The sequence below is a fragment of the Podarcis bocagei genome (genome assembly GCF_964188305.1).
Source record: "Podarcis bocagei genome assembly, chromosome: 2".
Lineage (NCBI taxonomy): Eukaryota > Metazoa > Chordata > Lepidosauria > Squamata > Lacertidae > Podarcis > Podarcis bocagei.
The window spans coordinates 59,843,617-59,868,012 of record NC_138126.1 but is presented as its reverse complement, the minus strand read 5'-3'; the positions used below and the strand labels follow the sequence as shown (position 1 = coordinate 59,868,012).

General features: G+C 42.2%; 1 protein-coding gene across 1 annotated transcript; it reads right to left on the bottom strand.

Moving 5' to 3' along the window:
- Window positions 1-3,224: 3,224 nt before the first annotated feature.
- ZMYND10 (zinc finger MYND-type containing 10) lies at window positions 3,225-24,360 on the bottom strand. Its single transcript, XM_081177878.1, has 12 exons — window positions 23,954-24,360; window positions 22,551-22,659; window positions 20,878-20,994; window positions 20,211-20,264; window positions 19,211-19,363; window positions 17,534-17,622; window positions 16,798-16,898; window positions 15,452-15,624; window positions 13,824-13,949; window positions 11,270-11,391; window positions 5,854-5,979; window positions 3,225-3,999 (listed from the first exon to the last, which is right to left on the bottom strand). The coding sequence occupies exons 1-12, from the start codon at window positions 24,049-24,051 to the stop codon at window positions 3,888-3,890; spliced, it is 1,380 nt and encodes a 459-aa protein (XP_081034004.1). The 5' UTR covers window positions 24,052-24,360; the 3' UTR covers window positions 3,225-3,887.
- Window positions 24,361-24,396: the final 36 nt, after the last annotated feature.

The following is a 24,396-nucleotide window of genomic DNA, read 5'->3' as shown; positions in this document are numbered from 1 at the left end:
CAATAACCTCTGATTTGCTATTCTTTAGTTTCCTAGAACAAGAAATGTTTGCAGGATATGTGATATGGAAGCAAAGCGGAAATTGATAAAGGAATAGATTTATATTATACATAATATTATGTACATGCACATATGCCGCTGCATATTCCCTTGCCAGAAAACAGCACTTGTTGTTTACACAGAAGATATCCTCTAAAGACCAGAGATTGTTTCATAATTGTACAATGAGGGGTTATCCTGGTTATTTTAATGTACAAAACCAAGGCCCGGAAAAACAATTAGCCAATTCCCCAAGGTCAAATCTAAAACCTTACAATTACCAAATGAGTACATTCTCCTCTGTTTCTCTGAAGAATGTAGTTGTGTGTGTGTGTGCTTGTGAAGGAAGAGCTGTTGTTCTAGCCTTCTTTTAACTTTACTTTCTCCAGAAGCTGTGACTTTTACCACATACAAAAAGCAGCTGAGTCTTGGACTATAGAATGAAGGAAGGGAGGAGTTTAATGGTCAACTACTTTGCTCCCCACTACAGTAAAACACAATCCCACTTCAACTAAAATCTAGAATTAGATAGGAATTTCTAAAGTAAGCCTTAGGTTTAGTAAATGCCTGTGCACAGCCTGCCTAGCTCAAGAAGTAAACCATATTTAAAATGCAAAACTTTACATGTCACTGAGTTCAGTGGTGCTTACTCCCAGCTTTGATGGTCTAGGACTGCAGCCTTATAAAACCAGGGACAGCTGGGATACTTATGGACAGCTAATGGTGAAAACAGTACTAGAAATGTGGGAGATTAAGATATATTATTATTTTTGCAAAAGCTAGCTGAGACACAGCTGGCTCCTGTTTATTTTTGTCACTGGAAGACATCAAAGAAATGTTGAAATAAAAACATTATCATGTTGGTCATAGGTCTGGTTCTTGAACTCATGACTGATTAGAACAATGAACATCAACTTCCATAATGCCTGGTGTAAAAGAAGTATCTTCTCAGAGATAACAAGTGCTGTAGGAATTTTATAAATCTTGAGCAGCAACCTTTATTATCATTTCAGCTTGATTTTTCCTTACAAGACCAACTATCAAAAAGCATACCTGAATTCATATCATTTATTTATCTGGACTGGATGGCCTAAAATTGGAAAAGGCCATTTAAACATAATTCTTAGTATATCTTTTAAGTTTAGCTAAACCAGTAATTCACCTCCAATGTGAAACTGCATCTGATAAGCTCAATCTTGTCACTAATAAGCCTTCATTAAAAAAACCCTTTCATCTTCTTTTTGCAGGTACAATTCTCTAGGCAGGATGACTGTGATATAATGAAAACCAGGCAAAATGGGCACTGTGGTCAAGGAACCATGAAATAGCACTTGTTTGCCATATGTGTGTTATACCATGATGCTATTCTTCATCTTCATGGGCAAAGAGCACAGCTGAATGCACAGAATCAGAGTTAATGACCCAAAATATCATCTAGTCCAACCGCTGACCTGAAACTATAAACTCATCAGTCCTTCCCAGACTACAATCCATCTGTAGTCCCAGTGTGCTAGAATTATGTGTGTGATGTTTGCAGCGCAAGCATGATGCAAGCAAACAGAGCCAAGCCACACACTATGAGGTAAGACAGTGTCCCTAGTCATTGTATGTGTGTAATTGCTCTTTCCAAAGAACTGCCAAATGAACAATACAATAAATATATGTATTTTATGCAGATGCCAGCTCATTTCACATATAAGGGTTTGACTGGATCCACTCTTTACACTAAAAGGAATGGGCAGAGGAAGTTTGAAACCCACCCTCTTCCACCTTACCTAGCTTTGATCCACTTCCTGAAGCAATTTTCTTCCGGCATGGCTCACCTCTGGTATCAGAACAGGATTAAGGAAAGCTTGTTTAAAGCAATGCAGGGCAGCAAGGTAACACATGGTAGGGGCCATTTCTGCTCCCCACACTGTGTGCTCTTTTTTCTGTAACAGTAGGCCCCAGCCACCTTTTTATTTGCATAAAGGAGAAACACTTGCACAACTATTCCAGCATGTCTAATTTAGCCCTGAAGCCCCTGGTGGATATAAGCAAAATGGATAAAATGATCAGTTTCCAAGGGGAAAGGACAACAGTGATGGTGGGTATTGATAGGATTCTTTGGCAAGCTCTGAATAACTAACTTTAAATATTGAAAATATCAAAGCCAAGACTTCCTTGATACTTTAAAACAAGACTTTCATTCACTCCCTTGGGACTTCTTGCCTGAGGGTATCAATTACACATAGCATCACACTCCTAAATGTTCTCACATGGCAGACATTAGTTTAATTTTTAACAACAAAACAAGGATTAAATAACAGAATCAACTTTCTCAGTAAAGATGTCATGTGTTGTATTCTCAATTCTGAAACCGTGCAACTCAGCAAAACTGAAATTGTTTAATTAACCACATCCTTTCCCTGTCTCCTCCCTTGGTTTAGCACTCAATGCTTCTGAAGCAACCAGATGGAACAGTTGGTAACACTGCCTGTTGGCCCTCTTCATTCTTTTCGTCCCATAGTACAAAAGACACATATGCTATTTTGAGACTTCAAAATATTTCTAAATGCTGGGATCCTGGTCCATATAGAGTGCAGCTATTAAAGTATTTGACATAAATTGGGATCAAACAACATGTTATATATAAATGTGTATAACTTAGTCCTTACAAACACTACCCCATGAGGTGAAAGCTACAAGTGGGGGCAGGAATTTTGAACAGGGTAATATAGGCAAGCACCCATTCTGATCTGTTGCTTCTCATTACCCTCTTCAGAAGCAGCTTCTATCCAAAAACAGCCCTTGGGCTACAGTTTGTATGTAATGTATATTTTGCAAAACAATTAAATTTAGTTGTTTCGAAAAAGATGTAGAATGAACTGTCTCTGGACTGAGATTCAAGTATTCAGGATATAGCTATAATTTCAAAACTAAATTTAAATTACTGAGATCTAATAGGAACTTTGTAAATTGTCAGAATGCGCTCTCTCTCTCTCTCTCTCTCTCTCTCTGTGTGTGTGTGTGTGTGTGTGAATGTGTCTATACACTCCACAGTGCTGAAAAATGGGTTGAATTTGAACAAGATATTTCATGCTCTTTAGATTGTTTTACTTATCTCTGAAAAGCAGCACAGGGAAGTCTGATCAGGAGAGTATCCAACATTATAGAATGGCATATGAAAAACAATCCAAAAAAGATGAGTGCCTTTTGGGTTTAATGACGATCTTCCATAAAGGCTTAAAAAAATAGGCTCAGGTTTTCATTCTCAAAGCAGGCATATAGGCATCAGTGACTGAATTGGTTCATGGAGAGAAAACAATTTGAGTCAGCTTCATCATTTCTGCTGTTAACTGTAGCAGGGAATCTAGTTAATTTCAGTGCCATGGGACTGGGCAGGCTCCTCATCTAAGCCAGTATGCAAAACGATTCCACAGACTTAAAAATTCTAGATGACAAAGTAAAGAAGCAATTCTAGCACAACTTAAATTCAGCCCTTCCAAATTCCTAGGGAGTCACTCTAGCTCTCTGTCACTAGTACAGGAACAGTCCAATATGCATGCATCACCTTCACAATCCAGGAGAGAAGCAGCAGTGGTATTTTAAGATTAAATTGGCATAGGGGACAGAAGCTAAACCAGGGTGTTTCTCTACTCAGTGGGTTCAGTCTTTTCTTGTGCAATCTCTCCTAGTGTACGGGAATTTTGTTCCTCTAGGCTAGGCTGTATTTTTCTGAAAGTTTGTTAAATCTAAGTGGCTTCCTGTGTATGTTGTTAATAGGAGGATATTTTCTAATCTCAAACTCTAAAATTTAGCCTATTTGTCAAAGCAGGAACTGGAGCAAACTCCTCTACCAATCAGAATTACTTGGAAGGAGTTGTCTGCACTTGTACATCTTCCTGCATTTTCTTCAAATTATCAGCCATCAAGTTGCAAGCTTTCTTGTGCTTCTGCCAGTGCTGTACCTGACACTCTCTGCAAAGGGGAGAGTGAAAAAAGAAAGGATTTTAGAAAAAAATAATAGGTAGCTCAGGATTCAGAATGGAATATGGATATATAAATTTGTTAACTGCAAGATTGAAGCCTCCCTGATACCTTTAGCAGCTTGCCATTCTACTTGAGGTACTGCCTCTTGATTTCTATGATCTCCTTTGTGGAATTTTAATAAATTGAAATGTTCATTATTGTGTTTTGTTATTTTAGTTTTGTTTGTATGGGTATACTAGTATGAATTTAAGAAAAGTGGTGCTGTATATGTCTTAAATCAGCATTTTGCCTCGAGTAACTGTTTATATAATGCAGTGGTTAAAAATCTATTTTTAAACTGTGATTTGAATGCAGAAGCGGAAACTGTAATTGGTGTTGTATAAACTATATACTGTAACACAAGTTCACTTTGGAGTGGGGCACCAATTTGTGATTTTTACCCACATATTTGAGAGTGGGACACTGATTTGTGCTTTCTTACCCACATATGGATAAACAGGAATTCTGTTATTCCCTATATATCCTTCTGTAGCCAGCATAATGTGTATTTTTGCTTTCCTATATTTTTAAGAAAGTATAGCATTGTGGCTAAAAATACAGGCTTTGATGCGTTAGTCCTGGATTCAAATCTCTCATCAGCTATAAACTCTCTGGGTAGCCTTAAACAAGCTACTATTGCTCAGCTTCTCATCTTCATATGCAATATGGAAATAATAATACTGTCCATAGCTTACAAGGTTGTTGGGAAAAATGACTTAGATAATATCATGAAAAGTGCTTTGGGTTCTTAGAAAAAAGCACTATATAAATTTCAAGTTTTAATATTACTAATAATCCTTTCCCTATTCTGCTTTATGGACAAAACTGGCTGGGGAAAATCCAATGCAGATTCATAAAGAATAATTTTCTTCATCTGAGCTGTGTTTTCCACTAACCCTTGTTTGGAAATTAAGTGTCAGAGCAATGAGAGGTAACCTTGAAATATGACATTGAGAAAAACATATCTTCTGACTCAGTTAGAAAGCAAAGGGCAGCCTCAGTCTGCACAACTCCTCTTTATAATGGGCATGAATGATGCACATGAGAGTTGCTATGGTATACTGCAAGAGGTATGATCAGCCCTATAAGATGTGAGGAATGATTAGCTCATGTCATTTAGGATATGCCTAATCTAATGAGTGTCTTATTGTTAAAGCACTATTAGATGAGAGAGTGGATACAAAATGAGGAACGTTGTAGCATGGATCTGAAATATATTTCATATAATTTCATATATTTCTGTAAGGAAAACAGAACTGCAATGGAGGGATCTTCCTCTAATGGAAGTTTAAGAGTCTGCACTGTGGACTCAGTAGGAGTAGTAAACTATCTCAGAATAGCTTATACAGAGGGCATATCAAATGTCTGCTGAAGAAAGATTGTTTGAGATAGTCAATGTTCCTATTAATAAGATTAATCAAGGCTATAAGAAAAAAGTTTATTTAATTTTGGAACTATGATTTAAATATTAATACTGTGTATTTTTTGCATAAGAAAATGCTTACAAAGGAAGATGCAAATAAGATGCAAAGACTCATATGGAACAGTATAATCACTAAGTTGCAGAGCTCAGGTTGCAGTAATGTTAGTAAATACTACTAGATTTCACAACAAATGAGCCAGAAAAGCAAGATTGTAGTCTAGGTAAAAGCCGGTAAGGTGTCCTATAGTATTCAAAACACAGGCTTTAAAATTAATGGCTTTTGCTCTGAGGAGTATCTCTGAAGCTTTTGCCTACATATGAGCTACCGAAAAAAAGGGCTCAGTATTGCACAGCAACTGTCTTATGTTAGGTGTACTTACCTTTTGCAATACCATTCATTTCGGCAACGAGAGCAGCGTTTTGCTGCCTCGGAGCCACACATCCCACACTTGGGTTTCTCTGGGATCAGGGCTTCCATCACATCCAGGTTGTATGTTTTTGCCCATCTGATTTAAGACAGAAAGCAGGCTTCAGAAATTCCTTCAAGCAACAGCAGATAATTCGAACAGTTACTTAGTCTTTGTCATCTGCTACAGGATAGAGCCTTTACATCCAAGACTGATATAACATTCAGCGGAATGTCAAGTGGTATTGTAAGGTAGCTGATAGCTAGTTGAATTTAGTGCAATATGAGAACAAAAATAAATAAATGGATTCACAATCTTGATTTAAAACAGTGTCATAAACACTTCATACAACTGCAGGCTGGACACAATGACATCACCACATAATGGAAAAGCCTCTTCCCAAAGGCTTCCTTACACCTGGAGTACTGAACTAGAATTCAGACACTAGCAAGTTAGAGATAATTAGAAATACTTAAACACGTTCAGAAATGAAATGAAATAAATTTAGGAAAGTTTGGATGGATCATAATTGTGGACCCATTTCCTAATTCTAAGAAAGCTTTCTTGTGCTTTGGACACTGCTTACTGAAAAAGGCAATATAAAAGATAACTATAACACAGTCCTAGAGCAACAGTACTTAGATGTGGTGCCTTGGTCCTGTAAGGCAAGTATGTGGTAAGGAGCCAAATCCCTTTGGCAAAAAAACAAATCTGACTCAGAAGTGTTTCACATGATCTGCTATGGCCTGTTATAATAATAATAATAATAATTTATTATTTATACCCCGCCCATCTGGCTGGGCCTCCCCAGCCACTCTGGGCGGCTTCCATAAAAACCAAAAATACAATAAAATATCACACGTTAAAAACTTCCCTGAACAGGGCTGCCTTAAGATGTCTCCTGAATGTCAGGTAGTTGTTTATCGCTTTGACATCTGCTGGAAGGGCATTCCACAGGGCGGGCGCCACTACCGAGAAGGCCCTCTGCCTGGTTCCCTGTAGCTTTACTTCTCGCAATGAGGGAACCGCCAGAAGGCCCTCGGCGCTGGACCTCAGCGTCCGGGCAGAATGATGGGGGTGGAGACGCTCCTTCAGGTATACTGGACCGAGGCCGTTTAGGGCTTTAAAGGTCAGCACCAACACTTTGAATTGTGCTCGGAAACGTACTGGGAGCCAATGCAGGTCTTTCAAGACCGGTGTTATATGGTCTCGGCGGCCGCTCCCAGTCACCAGTCTAGCTGCCGCATTCTGGATTAGTTGTAGTTTCCGAGTCACCTTCAAAGGTAGCCCCACGTAGAGTGCATTGCAGTAGTCCAAGCGGGAGATAACCAGAGCATGCACCACTCTGGCGAGACAGTCCGCAGGCAGATAGGGTCTCAGCCTATGTACCAGATGGAGCTGGTAAACAGCTGCCCTGGACACAGATTTGACCTGTGCCTCCATGGACAGCTGTGAGTCCAAAATGACTCCCAGGCTGCGCACCTGGTCCTTCAGGGGCACAGTTACCCCATTCAGGACCAGGGAATCCTCCACACCTGCCCGCCTCCTGTCCCCCAAACACAGTACTTCTGTCTTGTCAGGATTCAACCTCAATCTGTTAGCCGCCATCCATCCTCCAACCGCCTCCAGACACTCACACAGGACCTTCACCGCCTTCACTGGTTCTGATTTAAAAGAGAGGTAGAGCTGGGTATCATCCGCATACTGATGAACACCCAGCCCAAACCTCCTGATGATCTCTCCCAGCGGCCGCATGTAAATGTTGAAAAGCATGGGGGAGAGGACAGAACCCTGAGGCACCCCACAAGTGAGAGCCCAGGGGTCTGAACACTCATCCCCCACCACCACTTTCTGAACACGGCCCAGGAGGAAGGAGCGGAACCACTGTATAACAGTGCCCCCAGCTCCCAGCCCCTCAAGACGGTCCAGAAGGATGCTATGGTCGATGGTATCAAATGCCGCTGAGAGATCCAGCAGAACTAGGAAACAGCTCTCACCTTTGTCCCTAGCCCGCCGGAGATCATCAACCAGTGCGACCAAGGCAGTTTCAGTCCCATGATGAGGCCTGAATCCCGACTGGAAGGGATCCAAATGGTCCGCTTCTTCCAGGCGTGCCTGGAGTTGTTCGGCAACCGCTCGCTCAATCACCTTGCCCAGGAATGGAAGATTTGAGACTGGGCGATAGTTGGCCATCGTGGCCGCATCTAAAGATGGTTTTTTAAGAAGCGGTTTAATAACCGCCTCTTTCAGCGGGTCTGGGAAGGCTCCCTCACGGAGGGAAGCATTCACCACCCCACGAAGCCCATCACCCAGTCCTTCCCGGCTAGCTTTTATAAGCCAGGATGGGCAAGGATCCAGGAGACAGGTGGTTGGTTTCACTCGTCCAAGCAGCCTGTCCACATCCTCGGAGGTAACAGATTGGAATTGATCCCACTCAACTTGACTAGACAGAGCTCTAGCACTCTCCCGCCCCGGCCCTGCTCCCACGGTGGAGTCTACTTCTTCCCGAATCTGAGCGATTTTATCTGCAAAAAACTTTGCAAAATCATTGCAGGAGAACATGTGGCCCGTACTGGGCCCCGATGTTGCAGGTGGTTCCGCTAAATTGTGAACCACCTGAAAAAGTCTCCTGCTGCTGTTTTCTGCAGATGCAATAGAGGCGGTGAAGAAATTCTTCTTCGCCGTCGCTATCGCCACTTGGTAGGCTCGACGTTGAGCTCTAACCTGTGTCCGGTCAGATTCGGAATGAGTTATCCGCCACCGGCGCTCTAGCCGTCTCAACGATTGTTTCATTGCCCTCAGATCCGTGGAAAACCACGGGGCTGTCCGGGCTCCATGCAATCGGAGAGGGCGCTTCGGAGCCAAACAGTCAATAGCCCTGGTTAACTCCACATTCCAGCGGGCCACCAGGGAATCAGCTGAAAGGCCATCAACATGGGATAAAGCATCCCCTACCACTCTCTGGAAACCATTTGGATCCATTAAGTGGCGGGGGCGGACCATCCGAATTGGTCCCACCTCCCTGCAGAGGGGATGGGTCGCAGAGAAGTCCAGTTGCACCAGGAAGTGATCTGACCATGGCACTTCTTTCGTTTCGCTTTTACTTAGTGTCAGATCACCAACATCCATAGAGGTAAACACCAGGTCCAAGGCATGTCCACGGCTATGGGTTGGGCCAGACTTATTCAGGGACAGCCCCATGGAGGCCATGCTTTCCACGAAGTCCCGAGCGGCCCCTTGTAAGGTCGTGTCGGCATGGATGTTAAAATCCCCTAGGACGACCAAGCTAGGTGTCTCCAGGAGAACATCCGCCACGACCTGAAGCAGCTCGGGCAGGGAATCCTTGGTGCAGCGGGGAGGTCGGTACACCAAAAGGAATCCTGTACTGCCCCTATTGCCCAACTTCCAGAACATGCACTCAGAAAACTGGGTCTTCCCAATAGGACGCCTGGTGCAAACTAATGACTTCCTAAAAATCACTGCAACCCCCCTCCCCGCCCACATGACCTGGGTTGCTGTGCGTAAGAGAAACCTGGTGGACAAGCAGCAGCAAGGACAGGCCCATCTGCTTCATCCAACCAAGTCTCTGTTACACATGCCAGGTCAAGTCCTCCATCCATGATCAAGTCATGGATGGCAGTGGTCTTATGAATCATTGACCTGGCATTGCACAGCAGCACCTTCAGGTCATGTGGGTATCCCTTGCTGATTCTAGTATCCATCCGGTCAGGACCAGACCCGGAGGCAGGGATAGTCCTCAGACAACGACTAAACCTGCCTCCTCTGTAATGACATGGTCTGGTCTTAGCGTAACTCCTCCTCCTACCCATGATCACCGAGATCAGTTGTCCCAGTGCATCCCCCCCTGTGGAACATGCCCCAGCCATTTTATGGGCTGGGGCCCACTCCCCGGCAGCCCTGAACCCTCCCCCTAAAAACAAAAGAACACCTTAAACAAACAAACAAAACCAATAAAACAATACAAACAAAAATGTAAAAATTACAAAAACATCAAAATAAAAAAAATAATAATTCCCCAAGCCCAACCAAACATCCATCCCACCCCCACCCCCCACATACAAAAAATCCAGAGAAAATTTTTAAAAACATTTAAAAAACACTCTGTGCCTCTCCGGCAGTAACAACTGTCCTTGTGAGGCCTGTCAGGCCCCGCCCTGGGCCAGGTGGTAAGTGGCAGGGAGGAGCAGGGCCCTCAGGCACTCACTCAGGGAGTCTTCCTGGGCAGCAGGCCGCAAGCAGCACGCAGTCCTTATGAGGCCCCAGGCCCCGCCCCAGGCCAGATGGTAAGTGGCAAGAGCAGGGCCCTCAAGCACTCACTCAGGGAGTCTTCCTGGGCAGCAGGCAGCAAGCAGCAAGCCGTCCTTGTGAGGCCCCAGGCCCCGCCCCAGGCCAGATGGTAAGTGGCAAGAGCAGGGCCCTCAAGCACTCACTCAGGGAGTCTTCCTGGGCAGCAGGCAGCAAGCAGCAAGCAGTCCTTGTGAGGCCCCAGGCCCCGCCCCAGGCCAGATGGTAAGTGGCAAGAGCAGGGCCCTCAAGCACTCACTCACTCAGGGAGTCTTCCTGTTAACATGCAAGAGGCTCTTATAGGTTTGAACTCCAGCTGTTTTTGCTTTGGTCTCCTTGGATGATGCACAGCTTAAATTCCTGCTTGGCAACTCCAAAGGCCTGAATACCCACCTGAGGTGGATGTAAGGTCTGAACAGGGACACGGGTGGCACTGTGGTCTAAACCACTGAGCCTCTTGGGCTTGCCGATCAGAAGGTCAGCGGTTCGAATCAGCACAGCGACAGGGTGAGCTTCCGTTGCTTTGTTCTAGCTTCTGCCAACGTAGCAGTTCGAAAACATACCAGTGCAAGTAGATAAAGAGGTACTGCTGTGGCAGGAAGGTAAGTGGCATTTCCGTGTGCTCTGGCTTCCGTCACAGTGTTCCATTACGCCAGAAGCGGTTTAGTCATGCTGGCTGCATAACCTGGAAAGTTGTCTGTGGAAAAACTGGCTCCTTTGGCCTGAAAGCGAGATGAGTGCCGCACCCCATAGTTTCCTTTGACTGGACTTAAGCGTCCAGGAGTCCTTTACCTTTAAGTTCTGAACAACTCCAAACCGAGCACTCAATCTAAAGGACGCTTTCTTCATGACATTATGTTACATGAAAATAAGTGCATGTGTGAAGAGGCCAAAGACTTTCTAATTTTACTATAGGAAGTCAAATTTCACCCGGGGGTTCCTAAACCTAGTTGAATTGGGAAAGCTGAATGTTTGTTATTCAGCATGTGAGTTTTTAGATTCTGTGCATCCAGCTGGCTAAAACAAAGACTCGCCATAACATAAGCTTTGATATAGTATGAATCTGAGCATAGTAAAATTTTACCTGCAAGCCTGGCTTTTCAGTTCCTCCTCTGAAGGGCTAAACATGTTGTTTACCTGGTGCTTGGCAATTGCTTGCCATTTTCCAGAGTTCTTACTGACAATGTTTTCCCATATTACAGGAACCTGTTAGGACAGCAAAAGAAAGAAAGAAAGAAAGAAAGAAAGAAAGAAAGAAAGAAAGAAAGGTGAATCCATCTAAAGCAAGGGATTTGAGAGCAGTAATAATTCCTGAAGCTCAGTAGAGTGCAAGCACATTTGGAAGCGATAAGCATCTATTTATATAAAAGAAAAAAGCAGGATTTCTGTCTAGGTTTAACTGATTAAAGGGAAAGTCTAACAATAGAGTTGAATGGGGAGACTTCTGAAGGAATATTGAACAGTTTTATGTAACTGGACAAACGTGAAATAGAAGAAATTTCAGTATACTTCTTTTAAGAAATTGCAGCCTCTTCTAGACAGATTTGAATTAAGCTTAACAGCATGAGCAATTCCTGGCCTGCTTGTCCTCTACCTATTTGTTTTTTTAATAAAAAAAACTTTCTGTTTGATTATCTCCCAAATCCTTGCTTCCCCATGCTAGAATCCGCTTTACTGCTAGGGCACAACTAGCAATCAGTTTCCTGCATGTTGGTTACACGAACTAGAAATGAGGGAAGTCTTGCTTAGAAAAGAAGCATTGATGGAAAAAACAGACTTGTTCCATTTAGCTATTAAACTCTCTGTGTGTGTATCTGATGTTGTTATTATTTTGGAGGGGAGTGAACCCTGTCTGTCCCACTGACGATTACATATTTATAATATAATTTGTAGTGTTCTGGTCTTCAGAAAATACAATACCAGAACGCTCCAGGATTCAGTAGGAGGCCCCAAATACTATAAGTTGAAGGTGGATATTGAGGCATGAGCCTAGAATGTGGAACTACCGGTAGTAGTTTTCAAAAAATCTGCCACATGGCTAAAAGCTTACTTAAAATAGAACTTTCTGTAATCTGTCAGTTCCCTGAAAAGAAACACCCAGGCGTGGGCTTTCAAATATGAGAGAAAAATCTGGCAAAGGGCAAGTGTGATGAAGTTCAGCTCTACAGGAAAAGCTGATGTTTCAATAGAGTTGATGCCCCTACCGAGTAAAAATAGCAGTGCAGGGACTGAGAGTCAAAGACTGCTCTGTGGAGAGACAGAGATGGAAAAAAAGCCTCTTCATAATTGCTTGGCATAAAGACAGTGGGTGAGTTCATGGCTCATTGGGAAGTTTGCCTTGCCAGGGTGTGTACAGCATAGCTGTAGTCCCGTCCACCCCCGCCACCACCAAAAGTCTCTCAGGATGCCAATTCTCAGTTACTGGTACCAATGTAAACTAAGAGAAGGGCAGGGCTGTAGCTCATTGGTAGAGCATTTGCTTTGCATGCAGAAGGTCCCAGGTTCAACTCCCAGCATCTCCAGCTTTTCTGCCTGAAACCCTGAAGAGCTGCTGCCTATCAGTGCAGACAGCACTGAGCTAAATGGGCCAATGGTGTGACTAAGTATAAGATAGCTTCCTTTGTCCCTAAGAATCAATAGACTAGAGCTGCTCAAGAATTAAGAATTCACACACAAACACACTGGATTCAGCTTTTCTGGGACCCATTGCACACCTTTATATTATTGAGTAACTTCACATGCTTTCATGCTCTCTTTTTCTGTGGCTTTCTCCTAGATTAATTTCCTACATGTTTGCCTATTTAGAATAATGTTACCTATCAATATCCTTGCTTAAGGAATTTCTATGCTCAAAGGCTGTAATTCTGATGATGGTAAACAATCCTGTTCCTAAATTCATAGCTGCTTTTGATATTTTATTGCTCTTAAGTTATCCTTAGAATAAGCTATAATGCCAAATCATCTAATTCCAAAGTTCTCTAAATATGACTTTTTATTTTGCTGCTGTGTATATAGATGGGTTCTCCTGTGTGCAGCAAACCTTGTCTGAACTGTATGCAGCTAACATAAAACAAAGTTAAGTAGTATAGTTTTTCTTGCATTTCTCTTTTCAGCATAGGAGTTCCACATGACCATGCCTGTGGCTGAACTTTATTATACTGGATTGGTATATTTCACCTAATCAACCTGCAACATACTTTGGGATTGGAAAACGCTACAGTCAAACTTGTTGGAAACCATCAAAACGAAAATGTGAAAATACAAACAGTATAGAAGTATGCTGCTAAGGCAAACACAGAAACCTTATATGTTGTGTATTTATCCCATCCATCAACAAATAACAGTTTTTCTTATTATTCAAAAAGGAAACTCTCTGAATAATTCCTTTAATAAATCTATCTCTGGGAGAATTATGAAGAGAGCAACAGAGCACATATTGAACAATGTTTTCCACACCTTCCTTGCCACAGATACACAATGATTTACAAGTATTGTGGCATATTTTCCGTTCAAATATGCTGTGGGCATAAATCTGAAATATCAAAGCTGCAAATGCCTTCAAAAATCCAATTATAATGAAGGAAAATTGAAGTGCAAGAATAAAAAAGTTGACTAGAAGGAGATGGTTTTGGATATACCTGCTCTAATATAAGGTCCTTCTTGGGTGGAACAGGGTCTGTCACAGCAAGATGGCTCAGGAATCTTTGCAGCTCGAGCAGATTGGGGAATTGATCAATGAGGACATCGGTCAGGAAGGCACGGAGCTAAACAGAGATGATCACAAGATTTAAAAAGTTAAGAATAAGCCATATGCTGAGTAAAAGGATCTGCATGAACAACTGACACCTCTATACTTTCTCTCTCAGATCTGTCTCAGATCTCAGAGCTGGTTAAGTAAAACAGTGCATTTCAAATTACCCAATCTCTACTGCTCAACAAAAAACTGGAAGCAACAATACAAGGAGGCAGAAATTTGCTACACTTGGAACAGCAAGGAAGCCATCGGTTGCAACTATTATAATTACTGCAGAGAAAGATATAAACAAGTAGCCCTCCAGCTCCCATATTAAGCAGGTGTGAGTGAGCCACCAGAAGGCCCTTGGAGCTAGATCTCAGTGTCTAGGCTGAAGGATGGGGGCGGAGACACTCCTTCAGGTATACAGGACTGAGGCCGTTTAGGACTTTAAAAGTCCATACCAATATAATTTCTATACAGAATGCAGTACCAGTGTCCTAAGCAAATTTATCTTCTTACTCTTCAATGGCTTTGATTTTTTGAAACCCACTCTGCCTAAAAAGGCCCTGAGAGTGACTTACAGATCACTAAAAAGAAGGAAAATATGTGGGAGGATGAAATAAACTAAGTTACAAGTTTTTCTAATGATCAGCCAGGGTGGAAATGTTCAAGGAAAGAAGGCATCAAAAGTTGCTGGTCTCTCAGCCCTGCATCCTCTGTTGCAGCAGATGGAATGTGATGGAATATTATTATTATTAATAATAAAATTTGTATATCATCCTTCATCCAAAGTTCACAGGGCAGTTCACAAAAGAACCAAAATGATAACACAAAATACATAATAAAACAAAAACAAAGCAATATCCCCACCCCCAGCACATGTAAAAAGCCATAGAATGTGCCTTATTGGCACAAAGCTCATTTATATGAGTAATGTCTTGCGGCCGAAATGCACTTGTTGTTGACTGCTTTCTGGAAAATATGGAAATGGCCGAATAACAAATTTAATTTAAGGCAAATCTATGCATACTTACTCCCAAGTCCCATGGGATCAAATAGAATTTAATTCCAAGTACACATATACAGAATCCCTCTGTAGTGTTGTAACAAATGTTTATGTTGTAACAAAATTTGTGTGTCACCAAATTCTCAATATTTTTAGATAATAAAAGAATTTAAATTTATCAAACAAAAGCTACCACATACTGTTAGAAGAAAAGGGCATTTTCAATGTTTCCTTTAGAACAAAACATCCCACTCCCAAAATAAATAAGTGTCCCACAGATAAAATTTGTCATCTGTTGACTAATTAATTTAAAATTAACTAATATTAATTTGCCAGTTAGCTCAATTAAGGCTTGCAGGCCCTACTTTACTCCCAGTTGTGATGGATTAGCTGATGAAAAATCAATAATTTTTAATCCTGGTTCCTGCAACATTGTTTAAAGCAAGAATAGTATATCTGAATATGCCAGACTAAACATTATGAGAATCATGCACTTGTAGTCCGTGTCCTCTGTAGTCCTCTACCTTCAGGAGCTGGCCTTTGTTAAAATTATTGAAGTTGTACTTGCGCTGACATTCTGGGCTAAGGAGCAGGTTATAGAGAGCAATCCAGACTTGCCCATCCAACTTAGTCATCTTTACATGGTCTTCATAGGGCACCTCATACCATGCACCATTCTCATACTTTTTCAGCTTCCCTGGGAAAAATGATAAATGGTGATAATAAAGAAAATGACATTTTTTAAAATCATAAGTAACATTTAAATATGATAAATATAAATCTAGTAGGCAAAAATCTCCAGGCCAAGATGGATGAAAAGCTGCTTATGCAAATGTATAATTTGCACACTTTCTTATGTCCAGTTTGTTTCTTTATCCCTAGATTTAGTCCTTCAAGGGCATAACGAGCAGGCTGTTTTTCTGGTCCTGCAACCCTATTAGGATAGCAAGAAGCCTCTCTATTAGGGTTCTCTTTTGCAGAACTGAAGCTGCAGAATTATGTTTCCTTAACTATTGTTTGCATCTGTCTGTCTCAGGAGACAATGGAAGAGTCAGCCTTCAAGAGTAAAGTCATACTGTTGGACAGTTACAAGAGCCTGCCATGGCTGCAGAGACCGATGCAGGAGAGACATGTTTTGTTGTAGCTGGGGCAGATGAAGGCATCCAGTTTTGCTGCTACAGGTACACCATGGCATTTCTTCTAAATCAGTGCCCTAGTGGTATTCTTATACATCTCTTGTACATACATGCTTTCTTCTATCATGACTGTGGTCTACTGCCTGGTTAGCTGTATATTCAGATGACAGTCTACTTCTTGGCATGACAGACTGAGGTGCCTGCTCATAAATACACAAGGGTGAGTAGGCACCTGTGAACTGTCATGTTTGTCCTTCACAGTTCTGCTTATCTTTAGAGGTAGAAAAAGCAGTACAGGAACAGAAAGGGACAACAAGAGATAGCTAGGCTCAAATAAAAAGGAAACAAACAAACTAAAACAGAGGGGCTATGGTAAGGATAGTTTTGAATTTCCACAACTGGTTACAGAGCATGGGTTGAGGTGCAGCCTGTACCATATATTAATTACAAAAAATGATGAATCATGCAAAAATTAGTTGAAGACATAGCCATCAGAAGTAATGGATGATAAGCTACAAATACATTTACGGGGCAGAATAGTTATAAAAGGGGAACCCTGAGTTTTATGGAGAAGATTCTTAGTCTATCCTGATGTTCTAGTCTCAGTTTACAAACAACAGAGAACCCAACCAAGAGGAACCCTTAATACCCAAGGCTATAGGAGATATTATCAAAAGGAGCAAGGTCATGTGATTATTTTTTGAAAGGAACAATCCCTAACCCATAACACACACCTTCTTCACGGCAGCTCCATGGAGAATGCTCTACCAACTCTACTAAGAGACATGGAAAGTTGTGGGTATTCAGAATTCTTGTCGCAGCACTCACTGGCAAACTGACAAAACATAAGGATATATTGAAGATGCCAGTTTTATGCAATCAAGAAGCTAAGTGTTTTCGTCAAGGTTCACAAAACTAAAATTAATATGAAAAATTTAAGCGACAAAAATTAATACCTCAGTTGGTAACCATGCTAGGATGCTTACAATGAATCATCAGCAGTGAAGAATACACACCAGCAAGCAGTGCTAAAATCCTATCACCATACTTACAGCAAAACTAATATACTCCAACACTTCAGTGAGTAATACTTCAAGTGATTAACAGCACTACACAATGAGCATATATAAATGCTCCTATTCAGGTAAGGATGTCATCAAGACTTCAGTGGTTGTATTCAAAGCAATTTAAGTCAATATTCAACTTAAATCAAAATTCAGCTTCTCATTATATTACAAGTTATGAACTAACCCATAGGTACCAACTCCCTGGGGCCCTGGGTGCCCAAGCACCCACAAAATTTGGTGCCAGGGCCATGCACACTGCATGGCACCCACAGCCCTGGGCACCCATGGGGCTAAGGTGGCACTCCTGAACTAACCCATAAATGAACCTTCCATGGGAATATAGAAAATCTTTACCCCTTCTCCCAGGCGTTTACCTCAGTTCTTCCATGAAAACTGAACATACCTCTCTAGTAGACCGGTAATGAAACGGAACACAGAAAGCGCTTTCAGTGAGATCTCAAACTCCATCTCCTCAGCTTGTTTCTTTAGTTCCTGGAAGCAGCAAAATTCACACAAAGAGGCTCAAACACTATAGTGATGCTGCCGGGTGCTGGTGGGGAAATCTGAACCTTTTGAAGTTCTCTCCATATTCAGCAAATGACACTTAGTCATGGCACCATCTCAAGCAGTACCTGGGCCAGAGGTGAAGTTGCAGAGGTGCTGGACCCAGGCCCCAGCAGTGAACCTTAATTCCCTGCATCATAATTCCTAGAGATAACATCCCCTGGCCCCAATCTTTCTGAAACACTGCTCCATAGTAGCTGCTCCCTCATTCAGGCAATACACCAGACAGGAATCAAGAGAGAAATGTTGGAGTGTTAAGTTTGAGGCTAGAAAACTACATCTTTAAAGCTTTCTACCCCTTGAGGTGGAGCCTAGGATGGGTAGCTAAACACAAGGGGAGGGGGATAAGGGTTGGGAGCTAGGAGCCTGTGGGAACAAGCTGCCTGCACTCTCTGATCTGTCCAGGGTACTAAAGAACCTGTAGCTACCGGTAATTGCACCTCTTCTCTGGTCTGGCTTCTTGATACTGCATTGGAAATGTGGCTATTACCTATGCTACATAATCTCAAGCTGGTTCTGCTTCCTTACAACTCTTCAGTGAATACAGCCTTACCAGGACTGGACAGTTTATGAAGTAGTTGTGTCCAAAATCAGAAGGCGAAGGGTTTGCAGGGAGATGACAGCTACAAGGTAAGCTGGTGGAAGGATTGCATATTCCTTTACTTAGTATCTGAGACACTATTAACTCACAGCAAGTAAAACTCTTGAGTGTTCTGCATTATCTTCCCAAGCTTAATACAATGCTAGACAGTGAGATACAACTGGTCAGACTCTACCATGTCACAAAACAATGATGATGGAAGCATGGAGGAAGCTAGCTGAAACTCAACAAGAACAAACTGCATTCCTTCAATGAATAAAGCTTGTTAGACAAGTAGTAAATAAAACTCATTTTCACTTAGAACGTTACCACATGCCTAGTAAAGGGGGAACTCATTATTTAGAATAGCTTTATTACTCAGAACAGTGATTTATGGCCTTTTGGTTCTGAAAAAGTAGTGGGAATAACTGCAGAGAGCAGCTATGGTTATGGAAACTAACAGAGAATGTTTCAGAGCTTTGCAGACATTATTTTTTTCCTGGTCCTACCATGATGCAAACTGAGACCGGCCATTTCAGAAAGGACATTTGTGAGATCAAAGGGTAGCAAATGATCTGTTTTTTAATTAAATATTTTATGGTGTGGAGGCACCACATGAATTTTCCATCTTGGGAATTAAAGGGTGGAATTCCACATTGCCTTATGATGAACATTCAGTTTGTGCAAGCATTTCAGCTTGACACATGGAATGATCCCCCCTCCCCCATGAGCTGTTCTAGTGGTTCTCTGACACCCCTCCCCCGGCAAGAGGTATGCAAGGGAGAGGGGTGAAAACCCCATTGCACAAGCAGAATTCTTTTCACAGGGTTTCCCCTGATGGAGTTGGTTAGGAGAATCGCACCAAAATCCCATCAAAAAGTTTTTCTTTTACCCAAAGAGGCCATCTAGAAGTGGGAGGTTGCAACTTTTACCAACCTGCATTGATGAAGGATTGGCAAGATCATCTAACTGAAGCTTTTGTTCAACTGGGATCTTCCCACTGGCACTTCGAGCTGCTAATAGGGTCAGCTTCCTATGGCTGTAATCTATCAAGTCCAGAATGGTATCCTCTGCTGATTCACAGATTTCCTGCACAATAATAGAAATGCTAAATTCTGCAGAAAGAATGGAAACAATATTCCAAAATGAAGGCAACTCATCACTTAAAAAGTGGCTTGGGTTACACTCTAGTGTATAAGTTCTCTACAGTGTGTCTCTGAAAAAACATAGCTGTCAATGAGTTAGGCCTAATTTCCAATACCTGGATTAAATGAGTTTCTTCCTTATCCAAGATACCTTCTTGCCTGACCATGCATGTCTAATAGCTAGGATAAGAAGCCATCTGGTTTATTCTGTTGGGAGCTAAAATGTTGTTTAGTGAAAAGCAAGAGAATACTGAATTACACTGTTGCAACCAGTTTAGCAAAAGAAATGTACTAGAAGAGAGTCAAAGGGATATTCCACAATAGGTCAGGTAAGAAAAGATAGGATACTTGACCAGGGATGAAGTAAAACGTCTGGGGCAAATATTTGGTTTCTGAGGGGCACTTGCCTGCACTTCAGATTGGTAGGGGTAAAGGTTGTAATGTCTGGTCCCAGATGGGCCAGTGGAAATTTACTTCTGCCAATCTGGGGAGCAGCAGACCTGCAATGTGAAGTCACATAAAATCTTACACAGATTGGCAAATCAATGACATTGTTACTTGTAGCTCATGCAGAAGCCCTAGGTGACCCTACTCCACTCTAAAATAATCTGTAGTAGAGGAATAAGAAAGAATAAAAAAGCCCAGATCAACAATTATCCCCTGGACCATATTACCACACTGAGAAATCTCCACTTAGTGAATTATCATGATTCATCCGCAGTGACCTAAGTTATCATGATGATATTTTTGTCCATAATCTTTGCTCGTAACAGTCTAAATTTGCTGCCTACCTTGTGAAAAAACACTGTCTCCAACAGGTTAATAATTGAAGCTTCATGACGTAGCTGAGGTGGAAGAATAAAGCATAAATTATCAAAATGCCATTTACTGGAGACATTAGTAATGTCAAAAAACAAGAGAATATGTTGTAAGAAATAGAATTCCACTTTTGTGTCATCTTAGTGATGTGAGAACGTAGTCTGTGGGACAATTGCCACATATCAGATTAAGATTTAAAAGATTTAATGTGTGTGTGTGTGTGTGTGTGTGTGTGGTGGTGGTGAAACCATCTTTAGAAATTGCAGTTGATTACACTGAACCTTGGCCTGTAGGATTGTTATGATCAGAACAGTGTATTACATACTGAAATAAAAACTGATTTTCTGTATTCAGGATAATAGGTACTAAAGTGAGGTGATACCATCTTGAAAGGGACAATTTATTTTGATGTTTTGGAAGCTCTAGCTTTAACGAAATAATTAGCTTTCTGAGAAATTTAGCTTAAAATTTATTGTACATTAATAGTACATATAATCTCCTAATAGTGATAATTCTGGGATGTGTCAGACTAATTTAGCTAGCTGAAGCATCATTATGTGATACTTTCTTACAGATGTTGTGCAGTATAAGTAGCATAGTATTATGAAATATTCTACCTATAACCCTTTTAAAACTTACCACTAAGTATATGGGAAATGTGCTTTTTGGTCTGAAATCCTCCAGTCTGCAAAGTATAGGGAATACCTTATGCTTCCAGATTTCCACAGTGATTAATTCCTCAATCAGAACTGGGATCTAAACAGGAAAAAACAAATAATCAGGAATGAGTGAGATGTTTCCAGCTTAAATATGAGGTCTGTAAGGCCTGAATCAAACAAGAAAATTTCAGGGCTTGTGATATGTCTCTCTGATGTTCAAACAGCTTACTGCAGGCAGAATAAATTCTCTCACTTTACACACTGCTGTTCACAGGGCAGACAAAAAAACATTAGCTGTGACTATGAAAGAAGGTGCACACAGTCTTTCTTATGGAACACTGAAAGCCAGTGTGGTGTAGCAGTTAGAACTGCCCTGACATATATAAATCTATATAAATCTAATAAATAATAATAATTAGTGTCAGACCAGGACCTGGCAGACCACAGTTCAAATCCCCACTCAGCCATGAAGCTCACTGGGTGATCTTGGGCCAGTCATTCACTCTCAGCCTAACCAACCTCACAGGGTTGTTGAAAACATATTTACCTGGCACTAAGTCCCATCTCAAGGGACATGGGTGGCGCTGTGGTCTAAACCACAGAGCCTAGGGCTTGCTGAAGGTTGGTGGTTCAAATCCCTGTGATGGGGTGAGCTCCTGTTGCTCTGTCCCTGCTCCTGCCAACCTAGCAGTTCGAAAGCACGTCAAAATGCAAGTAGATAAATAGGTACTGCTCCGGCGAGAAGGTAAAAGGCGTTTCTGTGCCCTGCTCTGGTTCACCAGAAGTGGCTTAGTCATGCTGGCCACATGACTCGGAAGCTGTATGCCGGAGTTGTCCGCAACTGGACCTAATGGTCAGGGGACCCTTTACCTTTAAGTCCCATCTCAGACTCAACAATTGGTTGTCTGCTCAGTTGTCAATGACTCATGACAGGACCTTGTCATTATTGGTTTCCCCATTTGTGGAATGTCCCCCTTAGTGATGTGTGTCTCTCTATTGTTATTAACTTTCAGGAATAATTTGAAAACATTCCTATTTACCCAGGCATTTGCTTGCTGAAGAATATGATTCCAGGCAACCATAAGATCACCGAATGAACTAATGCTTTTAACTGTAATAGCTCTTAGAGCATTTTAAACCTGTAACTGCTCTTAGATAGTTTAACTGTAATTGGTTTTTTAAAAAGAATTTTTAGTTGTTTAGAATGTTTTTCATTTAAAATTGTTGATGTGTTTGCCTCCCTGGGCTACTTTGGGAGGAAGGGCAGGATATAAATTCAATAATTAATTTGTTAAAAATCTCACTTAGGATTGTGGCCTTAGAGTGCATAGTCAAAATCATTAAATGCAGCTTGAGTTAGCTCCTAATACCATAACCAACATCATGTAGTCACAAAGAGTGCTGAAGAAGTAATTTTTTCTACCCTGTCAAGTAAGTTTGGAGAGAAAATATAATAATCATCATTTATGGTTGTGACCACGGTCGGGCTAGTAGTTACGTAATTTATGTGGGATATGTGTATAAACTTGAGTAGCTCTTTGAGCAACCTTACCTAAGTACTAAATAAAACAAAGTTCAACTTTGTTCATGGGAACATAGATTTTGTCAGATACCAATGCTTCTCTTATAGGTCCACAGTTGAATGCATCATACCTTGCCATTGTTCACCAGAAGCTCAGTAAGGAGTTGCTCATGCCCAGCAGAAGCACTCAGTATTGCCTGCATGTTAAGCTTCTCAATGTGCTCATGTTGCCTTATCCACCTAGGAGAGTAGGGTGAGAGTAGTTAGCACCAGTCCCCCATTTCTTCTCTGCAACCACCGCTAACAACAATTTCTTCTGGCTATCAGCCACTCTTTTCATATTTTATTGCACTGGATTATACTTCACAAGTGTATCTGATCTGATGACATCCCTAATTTGAAAATGCTGTTAGTATCCAGTGTCCTCGAAAAGAATTAACTGCCTCTTATCCTTTCACTCCATTGCATCAGTCTTCAGCTGATGGGATAGCATGTGCCTCCCCTCTTCTCCCCCTCCCAACTTCAGGGCACTTCAGGGTGAGGTTGTTCTACATAGGCAGTGTGGCAGGGGGGTTACGGTGTTGGGAGAAGAGGGTTCAAATCCCCACTCAGCCTTGAAGCTCACTGAGCAACCTCACCTTCTCTGTCAGCCTAACCTACCTTGCAGGGTTGTTGTGCGGGGTTAAGTGAGGTGGGGGATAACCATGTAGGCCACCTTGAGCTCCTTGGAGAGAAAAGGTGAAATAAAAATGCAATAATAAAGAGATAAATAATCTCTTGCTGCCCACGTGGCTCCTGTGCCCAGGGCCGGATTTCGGTTTGATGAGGCCCTAAGCTACTGAAGGTAATGGTGCCCTTTATATGTCCAGCTGTCCTTTGTCAACAACAAATTGTCACTGTTTTTTGTGTTGAATATATGCTAATTTATGGACCTAATAGGTATCTGAAGCCATTTGCACATATTGCCATGCAATCAGTCCATGCAGAATGTGGGTACCCTAAAAATAGAAATGAGCAAACCAGTGATATTTTAGGGAGCAGGCTACTAGGCGGGGCCCATGACTTACATCACAGAAGCCTACACAACACAAAACACTATTGCTGTATGTAGGTTTTATTTTACTTGTTTGTTATCTCACATTTTGGAAATGTACATCCAGTGGTTTTTTCCTTTACATTTTTTTTTGGGGGGGGCCTTGGGGCCCTAAGCTATAGCTTGTTTAGCTTATACGGAAATGTGGCACTGCCTGTGCCATTATTTCCCCACCTGTGGCAGGATAACAGGAGATAAGGGATCCAGACCTTTTTAAAAACAGATGGGGCAGGCAGAAATCCCACAGGTGAAGCGAAGTGCGGTGGCTTTGCCTGTGAGATTCCTGCCTGCCATCCAACTGCTACAGACACTCGTCCCCGCAAAGGGGCTCAGCCTCCCTGCTTCGGCCTGCTCGACTCTGAGGCTCCTTCCCCCAGCGAGGCGCTATTTCCTATCACCCATGGACACCCCCTTCCCTCCGGCTCGGCCTCCTCCTCGTACCCGTAGTTTCCGATATCCCGCAGCTGGAAGTTCCTTAGCGACTCCACCAACGCTTCGGTTTCGCCGGGCAGCAGGACGGTGGGAAGCGCCTCCTCCATCGTGGCTTCGAGGGAGACGCCAGGCCCCACGCCGTCGCCATGGAAACGAGCGCGGGCTGCCGCTGCAGCAATAGCACCAGCGACCTCTAGTGGAGGGACGTGGCACTGCGGCCCACCGACATATTCCTGCTGCGGATCCAGAATGGGCCTCCGCAGTCACTTTCGGCCACATCGTTAAGACCACCGCGTTCATGGAAGACCATCTTAGTCGGCCACGAGTGATTGCCAAAGAAGAAAGACAGACCTGGCATCTAACCCTCGTGCCGTGGGAATGCAGTGCCGCAGAAGACAGAATCGGGATTCGATATGACCCCATCAGATTTCTATATGTATGATGATGATGAT